We start from the raw sequence: 18,214 nt of genomic DNA on the forward strand, positions 1-18,214 counted from the left end.
TGGGTGTGAAAAACACACAGCCTCGCTCAGGTCTCTGAAAAGCTGTCAACCTCTCTGCCCATGTGGGAAAACTCAGAGCTTTAATGTGATTTTCCATTGCAATGTCCAGCTACATTTCGTGAAGGAATTTTGAAACAGAGCACCTCAGCTCCTGTTTAAATTATATTCACAGCACACTACTGATTGGGATCAATCAATGGCAGACCCTTTTCTGCTTTCAGCTACAGCAGCTACCACATTCCCTCCAGAGATCTTACGTTTTATGTAAACATAGCCATTGTTATTACATTTTGCCATTATATTTAGTCAATCTCAGGTCTTAGGAGTTGGAAAAGCAGTTGGTCTGTTGGTATATCAACCCAATATCCTCGCATCGAAGAAGCAGAGATACTGGGATTCCCACCTTGATTAATACAGAGTGCACTCTACCAGGTGCTAGCCCTCTTAACAGTGACAGGATGTAGGGAGCATGATCACAGCCCTCATGCATATCATTGAGGAGGAAGTAGACACATTGTATGACTGCACAATTTAAACCACATTTCCTGGCTGGTCCGTAATGAGAATAAATAGCATAGGCCCACATGTTTAGAGGTCTTGAGGGAGTCTGGTGTTTCTGAGGGGGAAAGATTCTGAAGAAGTGAACTACTTCATCCGGTTGGGCAAATGCAGTAGGATGGGAAATGAGCATCCTATTTATTGTGCTCCCACTCTGTTTAAATTCTTGCGCAATGCATCAGGACGGGGGATCTTATTAGCAGGCGGGAGACAACATTCCTGATGAATCAGGGCTGTGAGAACACAAATTAAATGGCGCTCCCTGAAACCTCATGTGGTTTTAATCATTCTTATATTCTGAGTTTGGGACGAAGGTCAAGGTGTCATAACCTGGGATTAGAGATCAACTGTAAAAATCTCACGGGGATCACCATAATTCACCCCAATGACTCTGCATGAATTCCTGTGCATCCTATTTAAAGTGATATTAACTGGGTTTTTTTTTATCTTAACTTTAAATTACATGCAGGCCCCACAGCCATAAAAATGCAAAATATGTAATTTGTCAACCCTACACTATTTTAGACAATGAGCTAACTGAACTGAGATGGAAAATATGAGGGATTTTTGGCACCAGTAGGTCTGCATCTACAGATCATGTGCCCTAACTGAAATCTACGGTCTGGATTAGATTGAGTGAATCGTTTCCAATCATGGCCAGGCAGAGCTGATAGATTAATCCAGTTACCTTTACTTGGCAACATTCTGAAGCTTTTGATAGCATATCATTACTAAGCGGACGTGCAGCATTATTCTTTCAAAAAAAATGCAACTTGTGAATTTTAAGTAAGTGAGGCGTGTTAAATGAAATCCAGACACAACATATGCACACGTGTTCAGCGAGAGCTGCAGAGCTCTGCAGGGTTCGGATCAGTTGCAGAGCGACTACACGAGGCGTATCACAAAAAAAAGTTTCACTTGCTGCTTTACGAACTGACAGAACTGACACCAAAGAGGGGGCTCTGTGTTCTCCTGCACATATTTATGTCTATCTGAATCCTCCAATCCTTTCGAAAAAGAATTAAAAAAAAACCTCCTCGTCAGGCCTCCAAAGTAGGCATTTGAATTAAGTGCTAAATTTCCTCTGCACCGCTGTCAGTCAGAAAACGCTTCACAGCTCCAAGCATGCCGCTGTAGTGAATCACCAGCTAATATTTCCTCCTGCAACTCCGAGAGCAGAATTTTTATCCAGCACCCCTGACCTGCTGGTGCAGTGCAAAGAGGGAGAAGGAAACAAGACCTCCTCTTAGCTGCAGACTGATATGACAGGGCTTATTTTCTTTGAAAGGAGAACATATGGCCGGTGATGTGGAGGTTACTGCCTGAGACATAAACACACCTTCAAACTATATGGTGTATTTTTGTTTCATGAAATAAGTCTTGGATTTTTCCAATCAGACCTACAGGATAAGACCAATATTCAGCACTTTAGTTCAAGTTATTTCTTAGGAACACTGCCTTCTTCACCGTTTCATCCCATTTGGTAGAAACACCTCCTCTTTTGTTTTTAAAGAAAGATGATACCCTGAATTCTTACATTTCAGAGGAAGCATATTCTGGCGCTCTCATCCTGGTTCCCTCTTTGAGTTTGCAGCAAAAGTCTTCATCGATCTGGACGCCCGGGTATGGGGAGGCACCTGACAGACAGACAACGTGGTTTGTTATTTGTTATTTACATAAAGGCGCAAACACAGTTCAATTAAATAACTACATCTGAATTTTAGATGTGAGAAAATGATCCCTTTGGATTAATTAAAGTATGAAACATCTACATTTATTATTTAAAGAAAAGGAAAACCTAAAATAGTTTATTCTACTTCTTATTTTAACTGAAACATTAAAAATAATATGCAGTGACACAATATTAACATAACTCAAGTGAACACAAGCCAAACAGATAAATTACTGGTCTTTGCTTTGTCACATAAAAATCTCTCTCAGATTTGGATAGTGTAATAAGAACTGTGTTCAAACCAATTTAAATGAAATATAAATGACTTCTGGCTAAAAATGATATACAGCCAAACCGTAATGTTTTTAGACTCGTTAAACTGTCTAATGGATCACTCACCAACCAAATCGGACATTTTATTTACCTTTGAACTATAATGTTGGGTATAAAATTCTAATGCTTGGTTTACTATGAAAACATAGCATGAAATACTAATGGGTATCAGATTCCCAGTCTGCTGGTTTAGGGTAGTAATGCCCGTTTTCTGAATTATCAAGTAATATTTTTCTTTGCTCCAATCCCAGTGAATAATACAACAAATCATCTTTGCAGCTCCCCAGATTTACACAGAGCGACAGATTCGGCTTTGCACAGAAAGTAAAATACCCAACGTCAGCTCCAGCTGTCATCATATTTCTAGATGCGGCTCATGTCCATTCAGTGTTTCCTGACGTGTGGATTTGTGTGTAAACAAAGCAAGAACCTGAACGTGGACTTAAATGGATGCACTAATCCACTATGTAATTTTAATGCATATGGCACAATTTTAACCTAAATATTTTTAGTGTACATGACTGGATTTTTGTTATAGTATTTACAAAGTAAAATAGAAGGAATTTCACATTTGATTCATGTGTAATACGTATCGTTAATGTGCAAAGTTTGCAATAAAATACCCATTTCATTATATCATACTGTAAACTGCTCTTGCCTTCTAAGTTATATTTAGTTGGTTTTATTACGAAAAAAGTATACTTTGGTATTTTTATATTCTTTAAAATTTTAATCAGCATTTATCGGTCTAATCTATAGGGTGGGCCATTTATATGGATACCCCGTAATAACATGGGAATGGTTGGTGATATTAAAGTCCTTTTTGTGGCACATTAGTATATGTGAGGGGGCAAACACCTCAAGATGGGTGGTGACCATAGTGGCCATTTAGAAGTCGGCCATCTTGGATACCACCTTTGTTTTTTCAATCTGGTTGTTCAGTCTGACGTCACTAGCCGTGTCTGGACCTAAACTCCGCTGCAGGTCCATATATCAAACGATCACTATGGCATTACTGAGAGTTGAAAAACTGTCTAAAGTCTTTCATCTTTAATAAAATGATCAGCGTTCTGCTCTACCAGGTGTAACAATTGAGTTTAACATCCAGGCATCCATGAAAACGGAATTTATGACATTTAACGGAGTTAGAAGTTAGCAGGGAGTTAGCTCGCTAGCTTCCATCTAAATACAATATAGCATGTCCTGACTGCGGGGTTTTGGAAACAAATTAAAACGTACAGCTCTGTTATCACTTCCAACATAAATGAAGACAGAAAACTAAACAGCAGTGACGTTTGTAGGGTGACTGAAGTTGGGCTAGCTGGTATATAATGATGTGCTACGTGACCGCTAGCGACACAGCTATGTTAGCATAATATAAACAAGCTAACTTTTTTTCCACTCGATAAAAGTTAACGTGAGTGTTCTCGGTGGTCAGGATCAAATGTAATCACATGGCAGGATGCTGTAAAAGGACCAAACTTCAGCCAGGAGAACAACTGAGATAATCCATCCATAATACGAGGTTAGTCATTCATATACTGCTGCATGGGCTGGGCTGTAGCTACATCCTAAGGTTTTAAAAACAGCTTAAATAAATGATTAGCGGTAATAAAAGCCGAGGGAGGTCAGCAGTGATCACTGACTGTTTTAGGAGCTTTTTGAGATCAAATAGAAGAAAATACATAACATTAAACATGTTAACAACACAAAAGCCATATTAAACGCAGACTACTTTAGACCCGGAAGTAGGATTCGTCGTGTCATCACTGAACAACCGGATAGGAAGAGGGCCATGTGACATATCAAACTTATTGGTAATGTCACAAGAAAAACAATGGTGTGCTTGGTTTCAACGTAACTTTATTCTGTAGATTTTTATACACCAAGCACACCATTGTTTTTCTTGTGACATTACCAATAAGTTTGATGTGTCGCATGGCCCTCTTCCTATTGAAAAAACAAAAGTTGTATCCAAGATGGCCGACTTCTAAATGGCCACCATGGTCACCACCCATCTTGAGGAGTTTGCCCCCTCACATATACTAATGTGCCACAAACAGGACTTTAATATCACCAACCATTCCCATTTTATTACAGTGTATCCGTATAAATGGCCCACCCTGTAGTATGAGAGACCTAGTACATTGTTTGGCATCAATACTGTACTAACAATCTGGATACATGAACTCAGAAAACTGAACTGACAAACTTTTGGTTCATAAAATAACAGAGAGTATACTGTAGAGCTCCAATTTGTCAAATTTAACCCCCAGACATCAAGTTGCACTATTGCAAAGATCTATTTCTCTGACTTTCTTTTGTTGTTGCTCACTTTGTGTCCCTGTTTCTTGATTTATTTTTGTAAGGCTCAGCTAACACTACCCAGATGTGCGAGTGTTTCTTGGAAAGTGTGGCGATAAGGTGGTGAAAGAGGAAGAGTAAGAAAGACAAAAATAAATAAAGGGAAGAAAACTGTGTCATTGTGACATCGGCATGCTTTCCACTGAAAAGATACAAATATACACCTAGCACTAGGTTTCTCATACAATCACGGACCAACGCACAACGCTGCCTTAAAGGCTGGAGTGGTCACAGCAGGGGCACACTTTTACACTGATCTGGCTGCTTGGTTACTGTGAGTTTATGTTGCCAGCTGGGTTGAAACAGACTGCTTGAATAAGGGGCGCTCACTTGTTTTAATGTCCCATGCCTGTGATAATATTCACAGGCCCTGATTGTTTTTTGCATGAGTGCCAGGAAAACTGTAATGCAAGTCCAGGCTGGCAATGCAAGTCCAGACGCCTTTGTCCCAAAGGCACAATTACACAGTGGAATAAGACAGCTATTACCCAGGACATCTGGTGAGGCTGTAAAAGCTAGGGGCACTAATCAAGTCCATTATCAAGATGAACATCATGCTAAACGTCCATCCATCCATCCATCCATCCATCCATCCATGTGTATGTGCAGGACTGCTCATATACAGTTTTGACTTATGACAGAGACGAATGCTTTATTGGCCTGCCAGCCCTGAATATGTGAGGATTACGAGACTAAATTAGATACATAAAGTGTAAATGTGAAATACAAATAATAACTCAGCCTTTTAATAGCCTTTTAAATCTATTTTTTTAGCTATAAGTTTCATAAAATGTTGCAAACAATGACATACAGCTATAAATACTGCCAACACTTCAATACTGTTTAAATGCTGAATTCAACTTGTTCCTGATATTTATCTTTGTTGTGTTTGCCTTTGAAATGTTTTTGCTAGTGACCAATAAATATCTTTTTGGTTTTGACTAAATAAAATACAGTTTGAGTACATATCAATTAGGCCTTAGGTTAGGTTGCACCTCTTGCTTAAAATCTGACCCATCAAGACACTCGTTGTCAGGCCTATTTAAAACCTGTCTGGCATCCAGTCAAATCCATTTTACCTTGTTTGTAGATTTTTTGCCTAAAGTTGACCTTTTGTACTAATTCTGTCTAAATACTTTTGCCTTTGGACTGCACTCGGGTAACTTTGCAGGATTCAGAGTTCAAGAAAATCTTTACTTATCCTATGCCGGTGCCTAGGTGCAGTCACTCAGTTCATCCACTATCTCCAACATGTTTTTTTAAGCTCTACTTTCTTCAAGGCCAACATCCCTGTAAATCAACTTTTATCTGAAACTGAGCATTTAGAGCAGTCTGAAGCCCAAGATTTAGGTTTACAGGGGTTAAATGTACATATGACTTTATAATTTTAAACTCTGGCCATGTTTAATATAATAGGTTGACTTTAAGGATATATGGTGACTTATGTTTCCAGAGAGAAGTTTTATGCAACTCACGCGTTACTCAGAACCACCAACTGTGATCTGTTATTTGCAAGTCGTCAAAATACAAATTCCTCTTCACAGTTTCATTTTGAGTTTAAAAATAATCATTTGTAACAGTCTCTCCCACAAAGAAGCTTTGGGTTTGGTTTTCTTGTACTGTAAAACAGCTATCATGTCTGTGTAAGAGACTCGTGACACTTACCCAGAGAGAAGATCTCCCACATGAGAACACCGAAGGACCAAACATCACTCTGAGTTGTGTAGATCTTGTCAAAAATGGCCTCAGGTGCCATCCACTTAAGCGGCAGTCTAGCCTGTGCACAAGTATTTAGAAAAGAGATTATATACTACCTTCTATCATCTGTGGATATCTCCAAAATTAATGTGAACACTGATTACACCACACTATTACATCACTGGGAAAACTAGGGAGTATAAACACACATTTCAAACAACTCCTAAATGTATCAAGTCTTCTTGTTTCTCAGTAGTTCTCAGTAGTAGCAGTAGTTCACTGTTTTGGTGTGGTCTAATAATGATACTAATAACCTAATAAACTTACATCTCCTTTGCGCACGTAATCTGGGTCCTTGTAGACATCCCTTGCGAGTCCAAAATCACAGATCTTCACAACATTATTCTCAGAAAGCAGGATATTACGTGCAGCCAGATCACGATGAATGCACTATTAAAAAAACAGCAAAAAACGTAGTGAGATTTTTACTGCAAAACTGTGTTTTCTGCACATTGCAAGTTTGAATTCACTGCTACGCTGCATTTGGGGAAACATATGGTCAAGCCATCAGTGATATTACAATAGGAAATTCTTTTTTCTATATACAGACTCCTTCTGTAGATTATTTATAACAATGGCTTCATTCTCTAATCAGTGTCATCCTGTTCTCCAAAACTATGAATGAGCTGAAAAATAAACGAGTTCTACACGTACATCCTTTAAACATCAGTGGGCACGCTTAAAAATAAAACCGTTAAGTTAACAATGAAATGCATTGACTTCTGTTGTGAGGGAGAAAATACCTTTCGTGAAGCCAAGAACTCCATGCCTTTTGCAACTTGGAAACTGTAGCAAATTAAATCTTCCAGTGTCAGAACTCTCTTATATAAATCCTCAGGTTCTGTGAAAGAAAACAACAAGTCCCAGTCAGAGTGATTATTCATTCTGGCCTTTAACTTTAAGACAATCCTATTCCTCTGCTTAGTGTTTTGAAATGTTATCAGCAGCCCTCCACACCTGTCAAATAAATCAGATAAGATGAAGCACTAACGTCTCTCAAGGGAGAAACTGCAAAGGCCCTGGACTACAACACGCCATCTTAAGAATCCATCCTGACACATACATGTCTCCTCCACACTCTGTCTTTGAAACATTCTTTATAGACGAGTGATAGAAAAAAATATTACACGCCCTCCTATTTTTCAGATGTCAGGTGAAACGTGTAGTTATGGACGCAGCATGCTGCAAGAGGAACTCACAAGGAGCTCTTCCACTTCCACCTGAGTAAACAGCTAATCAAACCCAAAATAACACATTAGAAACAACAAGGCTGACGTGCTGAGCTCAAGGCAGAGAGCTGTGCAATAGTCGGGGTCAGGAGAGGAAATAAACAGACGCCTCCCCAGACTCAGTGGGGTGACAGTCGCTCCTGCTGCACTGATTGTACTGCTGAACAGGAGGAGGAAATGTCCCATCAGACTCAGACTGAAAAACAATCTGATGGGAGCTTTCATTCCTGGGCAGAAGGGGTGGAGCAGAGGTGAGAGGAGGAGGGGGAGAAGAAGGGGGACAGCAGGAGGGACAAGTGGGGAGGAGAGAGGAGTGCGGGGGTTGAAGGGAAGCAAGACGTGCTTGGCTTTTACCTTCTTCCTCTTCCTCTGAGTCACAGTAGCTCTTATCTTCGATAAAACCAGAGCTCGCGGAGCTTCCGGTGCTGGCCACGCTCTCCAAGCGGCGCTTCATCAGCTCGCTGAGTTCGCAGCCCAATCCGGATGAAACCACTTTACCATCCGGGCTCTGATCGACACACAGGTTTCATTATAAATAGGAAATTCAATTATAAGTTTTACACGCATCAGATTTTTGTGGAATATAATCACACTGCATTAAGGTACAATGAATTTATCTTTACAAAATAGGAGACATTCCAAGAGCGTTGCAAAAACAGTTACTCTCTGTACAAAAATGACGATACTGTACAGATGGAGACTCACTTTGTAGACGAGAAAGTCGTCTCTCTTGCCCCTCAAATAGTTGGACAAATTTCCATATTTGCAGAACTCCACTATCATCATCAACGGTCCTGTTAAAGATGGAATCATTCCTCTGATTATTATTTACGGGAATAAAAACAAGGGTCAAAAACAGATGCCAACTTAATCCTAAACTTAACGAAGCTGGCAGTATTTTAGTATCCTTTAAAAAGACAATGCTTCTATATATTTTATAATCACAGTAATAATGCTCACCGCCAGGTTTCGTGCAGGCTCCCAGCAGGTTAACCACATTGAGGTGATGGCCAATGTGGATCAGGATCTTTAACTCTGACATCAGAGCCTTTCGCTCGTTTGATGTAGCGCCTCCTGTAACGAGTGTAAACATCAGCTGGTGCTTCAACATCCAAAGTAAATGGTCTCGTAAGCCTTTTAATTTTAGAAACTTCCAGCTTGACTAAATTCATGTGAAAAACAAGTAAGCATACACATGTTTTTTAACTAAAACAGAGAGTGGAGAGTTTTTTTTAAGTGCATTCAACTTATTATCTGTATTTATATATTAACAGTGAAATCTATTTTACTTTTTAATTTCTGAGACCTAAGACTACTCTAAAATCTAATGTGGTATACAGAAATATTAACTGCATTGTTTTGCACAATACATTGCAAGCAGAAAGTTTATGTTCACAGTTTTTTACTATGGGGAAAAGGCTAAAAAACTGGGATTACAGGAGCAATTTAATTTAATTCAATTTAAGTATTGAAACAAGAGAGAAAGCTATGTGGAGGGTTTTTTAGGCCCAGTTATATCAAACAGCTTTTGTTGGACGACATCTTGAAAGATAAATACCAAAATAATTACAGAGATAAGAGGGGAAGTGTTCACATTACACACCTGAGTTTGAGAAGTTTATTCAGTGATATGAGTTTACATTGAATTATGAGAATTGAGATTTAGACCATGCTTTTTTTTCCAATGACCAACCACAAAACCAAAGCCGCCAGATTCTCTGACTAAATCATGGCCAATCTGAGAAAACCTGCTGCTTTCCATTAACTTTGACCTATGACTAACAACAGCCAGAGCATTAGTTCCTTTCAGTGAACCTGTGATTTATGAAGAGTAGTGATTAATGATAAGAAAGAGCAAAACATCTACCCAGTGGTCCTATTTTTTCCTTCTTGCAAACACATCTTCCCCAAATCTCTACTCACTGATAGGTCTGCAAATTGCTTCTATAGCGTTGCCAAAAAGAAAGAATTTTAGGGAATTACATGTGCCATTCATGCATTCGCTGCGGTGAATGAAATAGCTTTGCAATAACAGCCAAAATTGTTTAGCTTCCTGTTTTCATTTTGAATATTTACAGTGAACATTTGGAAAGATGTCGGAATGAGATTGTAAATGCTTCAAATAAAGACTGAACACAGGAGGATTTCCACATGTTTGACTCTCTAAAATGTGTCAAATAAACACATGAGCATATTTTTGTTGCTCATGTTGGGCTTGTCTCTTATACTTTAAAAAAAAAATTCACACGAATAACTTGGACACTTCTGATCAAATCCAATTCCCAATTCCCGTCAGCGTGAGAGGTTTTACTATACATGCACTTTGCAAGAAACCGGCATTGGATGTTTTTTGCTTTGAGCTATAACACCATGCAAACATTAACTCTGTGTATGGTGATGTAGTTTATGAGTCTGTGTAATGCATGTGAAATAAATCTTATGCAGAAGTGGCAGATATTCAACATTCATCTGCTACACATTAAACGATGACTTTACTGCCGGCCTGTGCAAGTACTACGACCATTGCACCACTATTGGTAGATTGGCCAAATTATGTAAGAATGTGCACAACATAAAAGGTCAGTGAAGTTTTTGGACATCCTACCTTTCAGCATTTTGACTGCAACAGTCTTGCAGGTTGAGAGCTTGTCGATCCCAAAAGCAGAAGCCTCGACCACTTTTCCAAAAGCTCCATGGCCGAGTGTTTTGCCTGGCAAAGGAAGAAGGTTTTTGATAAGTGGAAAGGCATTAGAACTTTCTGTCAGGCTCTATAATTAAAGCAACCTGCTGAAGCTATGACAGTTTTTCTGTGAGGATTTGTGGTTCACTTGAGACCGGATGATAGCCAGGTTCACTGATAACCCTACATACCAGCTGCAGAGAGGGGTTACACCTATTCATTGTACCTTATGTAGCTCTGTCTATGATTTAATACTAACTGATAACCTTTATATACATTTTTGTCATCATTAAAATTCAATCTAAAATCTTAAAGGCAAGATGTTACACAAACAGTGATGTTTAACTGAGACTTAATACTGATGCTCTGTCTTTGTTTAAATGTCATTTTGATGAGTAGACTGTGGAAGATTTCCAGTTTGGCCCCAAACCTGCATACATAAAACTTCCAGAAAGCAAAACAACATATTCAAAAATCCTGAGGTGACGGGCTATGTATAAATTTGCTGCTTTGTTATGATCTGCTGTATCTACACTTACTGGACTCTTTGTTAGGTACAAATTTAATTACTTGTTAATACAAGTATCTAATCAGTCAATCACATGGCAGCAACTCAGTGCATTTAGGCATCTAGACATGGTCAAGATGACCGGCTGAAGTTCATAACTCTGCAACAGAATGAGGAAGAAAGGGGATTTAAGCAATTCTCAATGTGGCGTGGTTGTTGGTCTCAGATGGATATTTCAGAAACTGCTGATTTATTGGGATTTTATCTTTAGGGTTTATGGAGAATAGTCTGACAAATAGAAAATATCCAGTGAGCAGCAGTTCTCTGGGAGAAAATGCCTTGTTGATGTCGGAGATCAGATGGGAATAGTCAGATCACCGTCACCAGATCTCAGGCCCACTGAGCTGATTACAACAGTGCCACTAGAGTATCCGACAAATCTGCAGCAACTGTGTGATGCCAAAATGTCAATATGAACCAAAGAATAAAGGCATGTATGGACAGGAAAGGGGTCCAACCTAGCACTAGCAAGTTATACCTAATGAAGTGTCCAGATGGTGCATATTTAATGATGAAACTTCTTTCAAAACACTGATGACACTAAGGATTACTCACCTAGTTGTAGGCGATCACGAGGAAACTCCCACTTGCTGCCATCATACTGAAGAAAATCATTCTGCTCCTCGAGTGGATACTCATCGGGATCAATGATGATCGATGGACCCATCTTATAATGTGCTGGTTGCTGAAAAATTAATGTTATCATTAACATTATGTTTTAGGTTATTTTAAGCGGCAAATAAGTAGTAAATAATACAAATTCTTCCTCTAGTCTTTTTTCTTTAGTCAAGTACAATATGTTCTAATTATTTCTTTTATCTAAGCTAAAAGGTTACTATTTCCCAACGATCATGACAAAGAAAAATCTTCAATACCAGCTAAAAGGATAATTCACTTAAAAAGCATTTACAACACACATGAGTCAGTCATTTCTTGTGCCTTCAAGAACACAAAGGAGGAAGTGTAAAATACCACAAGTGCAATGCCACTCCCCTGATTTTGTGGAGTGATTCACTCTGCTTGTAAGAAAAAGCATAATGTAGTCCTTTACCTTCCTTAGCTTGCGAATGAAAAGAATAAGCATGATCCAGAGGAACGTTGCTGCAGCTCCAGTACACACCAAAATTATGACCTCAATATTTGGCTTCGCCTCATCACCTGGAAAGAGAAGAATTGTTGTCAAATACCAGACCTCCTTTGCAAAAGTGAAACTGTGGCCTTCTTGTGATCTCACATGCGTCATATTATATTGGCAGGGTCTGGTGATTTATGACCAAAAAGAAACAATCTGTAACAAATTACCAAATAAAGACTACGGCTTTTGACTAAAACCTTTATATCATCTCAACCTCTTTCACTCTTGTTTATTTGTTTCTTCCCAACTTCTCTTTCAGGGATTGTATATAAAAAGGAAGTGGAAACACGCTTAGCATTGGTGGTTTGCTTGGAGAATGCATACCACACTTTTTTCCTGTAGTGTTTTCATCTAAACACGGCTTTTCTAACCATCCATGTCCACACTACAGACTCACGTCTCTCAAATCTACACAAAATTTTTCCGGCTCTTATTTCAAGCCATCCTTGACTAAACAATCATGGCAGTGCACACATGTAGCTTGTAGCTGAAATATATATATATATATATATATATATGAACAGCCGATTAAGCTAATTCTAAAGTGCACAGATATGGATGGAATGACTTGCATGATGGCCCACTTTTTTACATTTTCTAATGACCTTCTACTCCAATTATCTACTACGTGTTTCCAGTGCCTTGGTGGTTGTAGCAGTCAATCATTTTCAACTCATTAGTGGCCCTCTTAACACTTTACAAGGGTTGTGTCCTCTACATGATGGCTCCAAGCCAAAGCTATGATCATAAAACTCAAGAAGGAATTCATTTGGCATTCCTCGCAGCCACAGATTTTCTGTCAGGGGAGAATTCTCTCACTAAAGTCTGACCAGAGCTATTTGTAGTGATGACAAGAAAACAAGAGGCCAAGAGGGTCTCAGAGATGTTTTGACAGGGCATGCAGAAAATGCTTGACTCCCCTGATGAGCAATGCTCTTATTTTGATCTGCAAGTTTCATTTTATGCTGACAATCCAGTGCTGTAAACATAGCAGGTCAGATTGTTTGGAAATTTCTTTATGTTTAATTGTTAATATTCCATGACTGACTCACCAAACACAGTAACCACAGCGCTTGTTTTCAGGACACCCTCAGTGTTGCTGGCTATACACTCGTACAGACCCTCATCATCTTTCTTGACCCTCTCAATGATCAGGGTACCGTCCTCGCCCAGTGTGATACCTGAAACGCACAAACTATTAGTTAAACAGCTGAAAAGAAGTGCAGAATTTTAACTTTGGAAGTTTTTTGAAAACTCGTGGCAGTGCAAAGGCAAGTTTAATGACTACACAATTTTAACAGGATAAAACCTTTAATTTGTCAGTAGACTGCACTTAATTCATCTTCTTCTAATATGTCAACCCGGTCACAAAAACTGTAAAAACAACAACAAAAAGATTCTTTATGAAAGCCATAACATATGAGATACTTTTCTCAGTGGTACCTGGATTTTCTTCTAGTGGAACACCATTTTTCAGCCACATGATTTTTGGAGGAGGAACTGCTGAAGCGTTACAAACCAGCCTCAGGGTGCTGGTATTGTTCACATCTTGGCTAGTCAGATTTTGATTCAGCCACGGTCTTCTCCTGGCTGTAGGAAAATAAAAAAAAGTTTGGATTATTGGCGCTATCACTGTTTCGTAGAGGAAAAAGTGGAATCATATATAGCTCTAACTTACCATCCAAAATAAGTACAGCCTCCTTGAGTTCAGCCTTCTTGTTGAGCTTGTAGGCTCGGCACTTGTAACCTGCAGTGCTGTTTTGAGACACATTGTGCAAATAGAGAGAAAGGGAAATGGAGTAGCGACTGAACTGGAGGCTAGACACGCTGGAAGTGACTGTTTGATTCCTGGAATCCAACCACTGTAGATCTGTGTAGAGATAACGGGTTGCCCGACAGGTCAGGTTGACGTTGTTCCCTTCAATCGCTTTCTGAGGTTCAGTGGTTATTTTCTCAGGTTGATCTAGTGTGACAAGGAACATGGAAAACAACATATTTAGTCATTTACATTTACATGGCATCTACATCCGTTTACATGCGTGCAATTATCCAAATTGCCAGAGAAACTAATTAGGACAACAGTTTTTGACACAAAGGTACTTATCAGAAGACCCAGAATGTCAAATTCCCTGTTATTTCCTGTTTCATCACTATTAATTAGAAGCATGTTGATGGTGCTTCTGCAGTGATCCAACTCGAGCGAGGCTGACTATGTGCCCCAGGGGATACAGAATGCGCTTGTTTATTCAGTTTGCTGGGAAGCATTCTCTGTTCCGTAAGAGAAGACAGCTGTTTTTACAATCCTGTCCTCTTTTTTTAGCAGCATTCCATCATTCTCTGCTTTCCTCACCTTTGAAAGAGAGTGGGATTCCTCTTGGGAATTCTCCCACCCTGGGAGAATAATTTTTTGGTACTTGGCATCCACTCCAAAAGAAGTCCTCCACCCTTCAGGACATGTGATTCATGCAACTTTTTAGGAAATTTGATGCACTTTATTGCAAAGTGAGCTCTGCTTGTGCACGGTGACACCTCGTCCCCACTGTTATTACATACCTGTCTCAGTTGATTTTCATTTTGGGAACATTTGGAACTGCTCACATGCACATAAAAAGTAAATCCTTATTGCACACACAGGCTCATGAAGAAAGAGCAATGACCTGCTGGTGCAGGAGCAGGAATGCGGTTATTCAATGATGTTTTTAAATGCATGCCATGTACAGCACTCCATATGCCTCAGGACTTGTTTGCCTCTCTTCCGCCCCGAAGCTGTTCAACTACAGTGGAAGATGTTTTTAATTAATGCCCCCCTCTGGTTTCTTTATTGCACAATGCAATCTGTGAATTCCTTTCCTGTTCTTGCAGTTCATTACAGCGTGCGATGTGCACACAGATCATTTGTAAAGCATAGAGCTCATGGTATAGTGTGCTTTGTAATTGAACTAATGTGTTTCTGCATGCAGCTGTGTGATTATAATGTTTTGTTTTGTTTTTATTACATTTTACTTGTTGTATTCTGGTGACCTACTTACCATCAACATAGAAAGGCACTGTAATGTGGGCGCTGCCAATGTCGTTCTCAGCCTTACAGTAAAATTGTCCTGAAACTCGTGCATCTCCGATCACCAGGGTACTCACAGTCTGATTGGAATCAATAAAGCGATTGTGATTAATTCTTAAAATCAGATAAAACATAATAAATATAATAATAACAGACACAAATGCTTGATATCATAATTCACTTTCTGCTGTCAGTGTGATCGATTCTAGCGGTTTCAATCACCATCAGAGCACCGAGTCGCTCTTAATAAACAAGTGGGAGGTCTAGACACAGCCTGGTGTGCTTTATAGTCTGCAGTGCTTGACATTAATGAAAGGATACAGCTGGAGTTATAAAGGCCAAAGAGTCTCCTTCATACTGGTGCTATAGATCTAGACCTGGGCCTCCATGTCCATTTCCTGGAGAGCACCTCCAACGCCATGCTCGATTTTAAGGTTAGCACAATATTTTAATGGCTTAAATAGACAAAATAATAAGTGAGACACTTGGGTGAAGGCCAGACTGCATGGGGTTCTGTTTAGTGTTCATGGGGACATCTGTTTTTGGGGTCAGTCGGCTACATCAAAGAGAGTGAATGATGTGGGTACATTGTCTGGGGTATGCTGGCCTAAACTTCCTGGGCTGGTAGGAACTATTGTGTTGGCTGTGAGAGACCCAGCTGCAGCTACAAAACCACATCAGCGTGCCTTTACTTAAACTGTTCACTTTACAAACATACAGGCATCAAAATTAAGTATCATAACGTCCAAACCTTGCTGATAGAACATTTGTCAAAACACTGAGTGACCTTATGATATTATGTTACACCTATTACTTACCATTATGTAACATGAGATTGAAAGCACTCACTGAGACGATTGTGCCTGTCCCGAAGACGTGACCTGACCAAACACACTATGACCTCTGTGCCAAAGTCTTCCCTTAGTGTTTCCTTATATTATGACTCTCCTTTTTTGCTGGGCTTTCTGAGGAGGCCCAGTCATGACTGTGTTCTCATTCACGGGCCAAAACGATTTATATGAGGTGACAGAGAGGAATTTACCTCCACCAAATCCCTCTTCGTTTAAACTGCTGCTTGTTATCGTTGAACCTTAGCCCTGACCCTCATAAAGCACCGGCGACTGGCCACAGGTACTTGTAAATAAGAGGTGCCTCAATATCTATGTCAGACACGTATAAAAATCGATGACCTGTAAAGAAGGCCAAATTTACAGTTACGTGGTGTGCAAATGACTGGATAGTTCTTGTTGTCATGTATTTCACAGTTAGTAATGGTAAACAGTCACTTAGTCATTCGCATTTACATGGCATCGACATCCGTTTCACAATTAATGAGCGCACCAGCAATTTATGGACTACAAATTCAGCTCAAAACAAAGAATCGATTCAGAAAGGTCAATGATGCTTTCTCCTGCCCTAAAACAGCTGTAATGGATTTCTTGAACCAAATCCTATACAGACAAGGGGCATGGCAGCGAAGGCCTGTTCTCAGTTAGGTATGGCATGAACAATTTTAGCATCAAGCTTCCACGGGAGATTTGAACCAAAGTCTGTGTGGGATGTTTGGGGTTTGCATGGCAATACGTCTTTGATGTCTTTTAAGGAAAACTAAGGGATTCTTACCTTCAAACTATCTAACTATTGATGCCTTAAGCGTTGATTTTTTAGGAAATAAAATCTCTCTAAATTAATATGTCTGCCTTAAAGCTAAACCTAAGCCTGCCTTCATAGTGTAGCTGTTTCATGTGCTTACATCTACTACAAAGACTCTGAAAACCTGGGGTGTATTTCACTTTAGTAATGGGAAAGGAACTATGTCTGTCAGTTGTGGTTGCACCATTTCCAAACTGCGGGCCTCAAAGAGCAAAAGCTTTTGTACAAGAGGAAAGCCAGTGTAGGTAAAGCAGTGTCTTTACCGCTATTTTTTTCTTGTAAATATAAATCCTTTCTTTTCAGATGCGGCTCATTAAATGTGTAATAAAACCAAGTTATTTGTCCCTAATTCCCAGGTAGCTTAATTCCAGGAACAAATCCCATCTCTTATCGCACATTTCTCCATACCATCTCTCTTCCAGTTCTTTATACTGGCGACAGCTATTTATTAGACTCAATTCATGAGGAAATGCATATTATAAAGTGCATCCATTGTTTAAAAACATATACTACATATAACTTTAATCTACATACCTTGTTTTTTCCTTTAACTAGTTGAGAATTCGTGTTTATGTTTTTAATCCAGTTGTAGGAATCATTTTTCCTTTCATCCACTCTGACAAAGACAGGCTCCAAATCACTACAGGAGGGAGAAAATGCAATAAAATCAATCATTCTGAACAACGAACAATGTAACAGTCTTTTGTATTTGAGAACTTTAGTGTAATATCAAAACACACCCTGTCCAGATCACACGATAATAATGTATACCCTGCTATCTCATTGTGAAGGCCCTCTCCTGAGGGTTCTCTGAACCCTCTAGCATGGGGTGTCCTACTTCTTAAACCCAGAGAAAGCCTTGATTTAGGCCCCGCTGGTGGTGAACAATTAGTTTGATGAGTGGAGAGGCACTGAAGGAAACAGCAGCAGCAACAGGAAGGGTTGTGCTGTGCGTCACCTCATACAGGAACACCCCTCCACGTTCTGGCCAGAGGAGATAAGGCAGATCCTGAGACCTTGGTGGTCAGCAAAGGACAGCTGATAACTTCTCAACCTGGTGATAAAGACAACCCTATATTTCTGCCTTCTTAAAAAGCTTCTCTCAAATTCAAACCCTCCCCAAAAGTGACATTTCCTTTGCTCCCAAAAGATTAAGGGATGCAAGTTGGATTTACAGTGACAGCTACTCTGCAGGCTCAGGGCACT

General features: G+C 39.6%; 1 protein-coding gene across 1 annotated transcript in view; it reads right to left on the minus strand.

The window, feature by feature from the left end:
- The window catches only part of kdrl (kinase insert domain receptor like), a 42,569-nt gene that overhangs the window by 7,918 nt on the left and 16,437 nt on the right, over positions 1–18,214 (minus strand). The window contains exons 11-25 of the mRNA XM_082506273.1: positions 17,543–17,648; positions 15,327–15,435; positions 13,976–14,260; positions 13,741–13,887; positions 13,350–13,478; positions 12,214–12,320; positions 11,718–11,847; positions 10,520–10,624; positions 8,875–8,988; positions 8,620–8,708; positions 8,269–8,422; positions 7,429–7,526; positions 6,953–7,075; positions 6,593–6,704; positions 2,096–2,195 (exon numbers count right to left, since the gene is read on the minus strand). Of these exons, the coding sequence (XP_082362399.1) occupies positions 2,096–2,195; positions 6,593–6,704; positions 6,953–7,075; positions 7,429–7,526; positions 8,269–8,422; positions 8,620–8,708; positions 8,875–8,988; positions 10,520–10,624; positions 11,718–11,847; positions 12,214–12,320; positions 13,350–13,478; positions 13,741–13,887; positions 13,976–14,260; positions 15,327–15,435; positions 17,543–17,648 (1,908 nt within the window). The remainder of the gene's footprint in view (positions 1–2,095; positions 2,196–6,592; positions 6,705–6,952; positions 7,076–7,428; positions 7,527–8,268; positions 8,423–8,619; positions 8,709–8,874; positions 8,989–10,519; positions 10,625–11,717; positions 11,848–12,213; positions 12,321–13,349; positions 13,479–13,740; positions 13,888–13,975; positions 14,261–15,326; positions 15,436–17,542; positions 17,649–18,214) is intronic.

This window comes from Aulonocara stuartgranti, assembly GCF_965226115.1.
Source record: "Aulonocara stuartgranti genome assembly, chromosome: 2".
NCBI lineage: Eukaryota > Metazoa > Chordata > Actinopteri > Cichliformes > Cichlidae > Aulonocara > Aulonocara stuartgranti.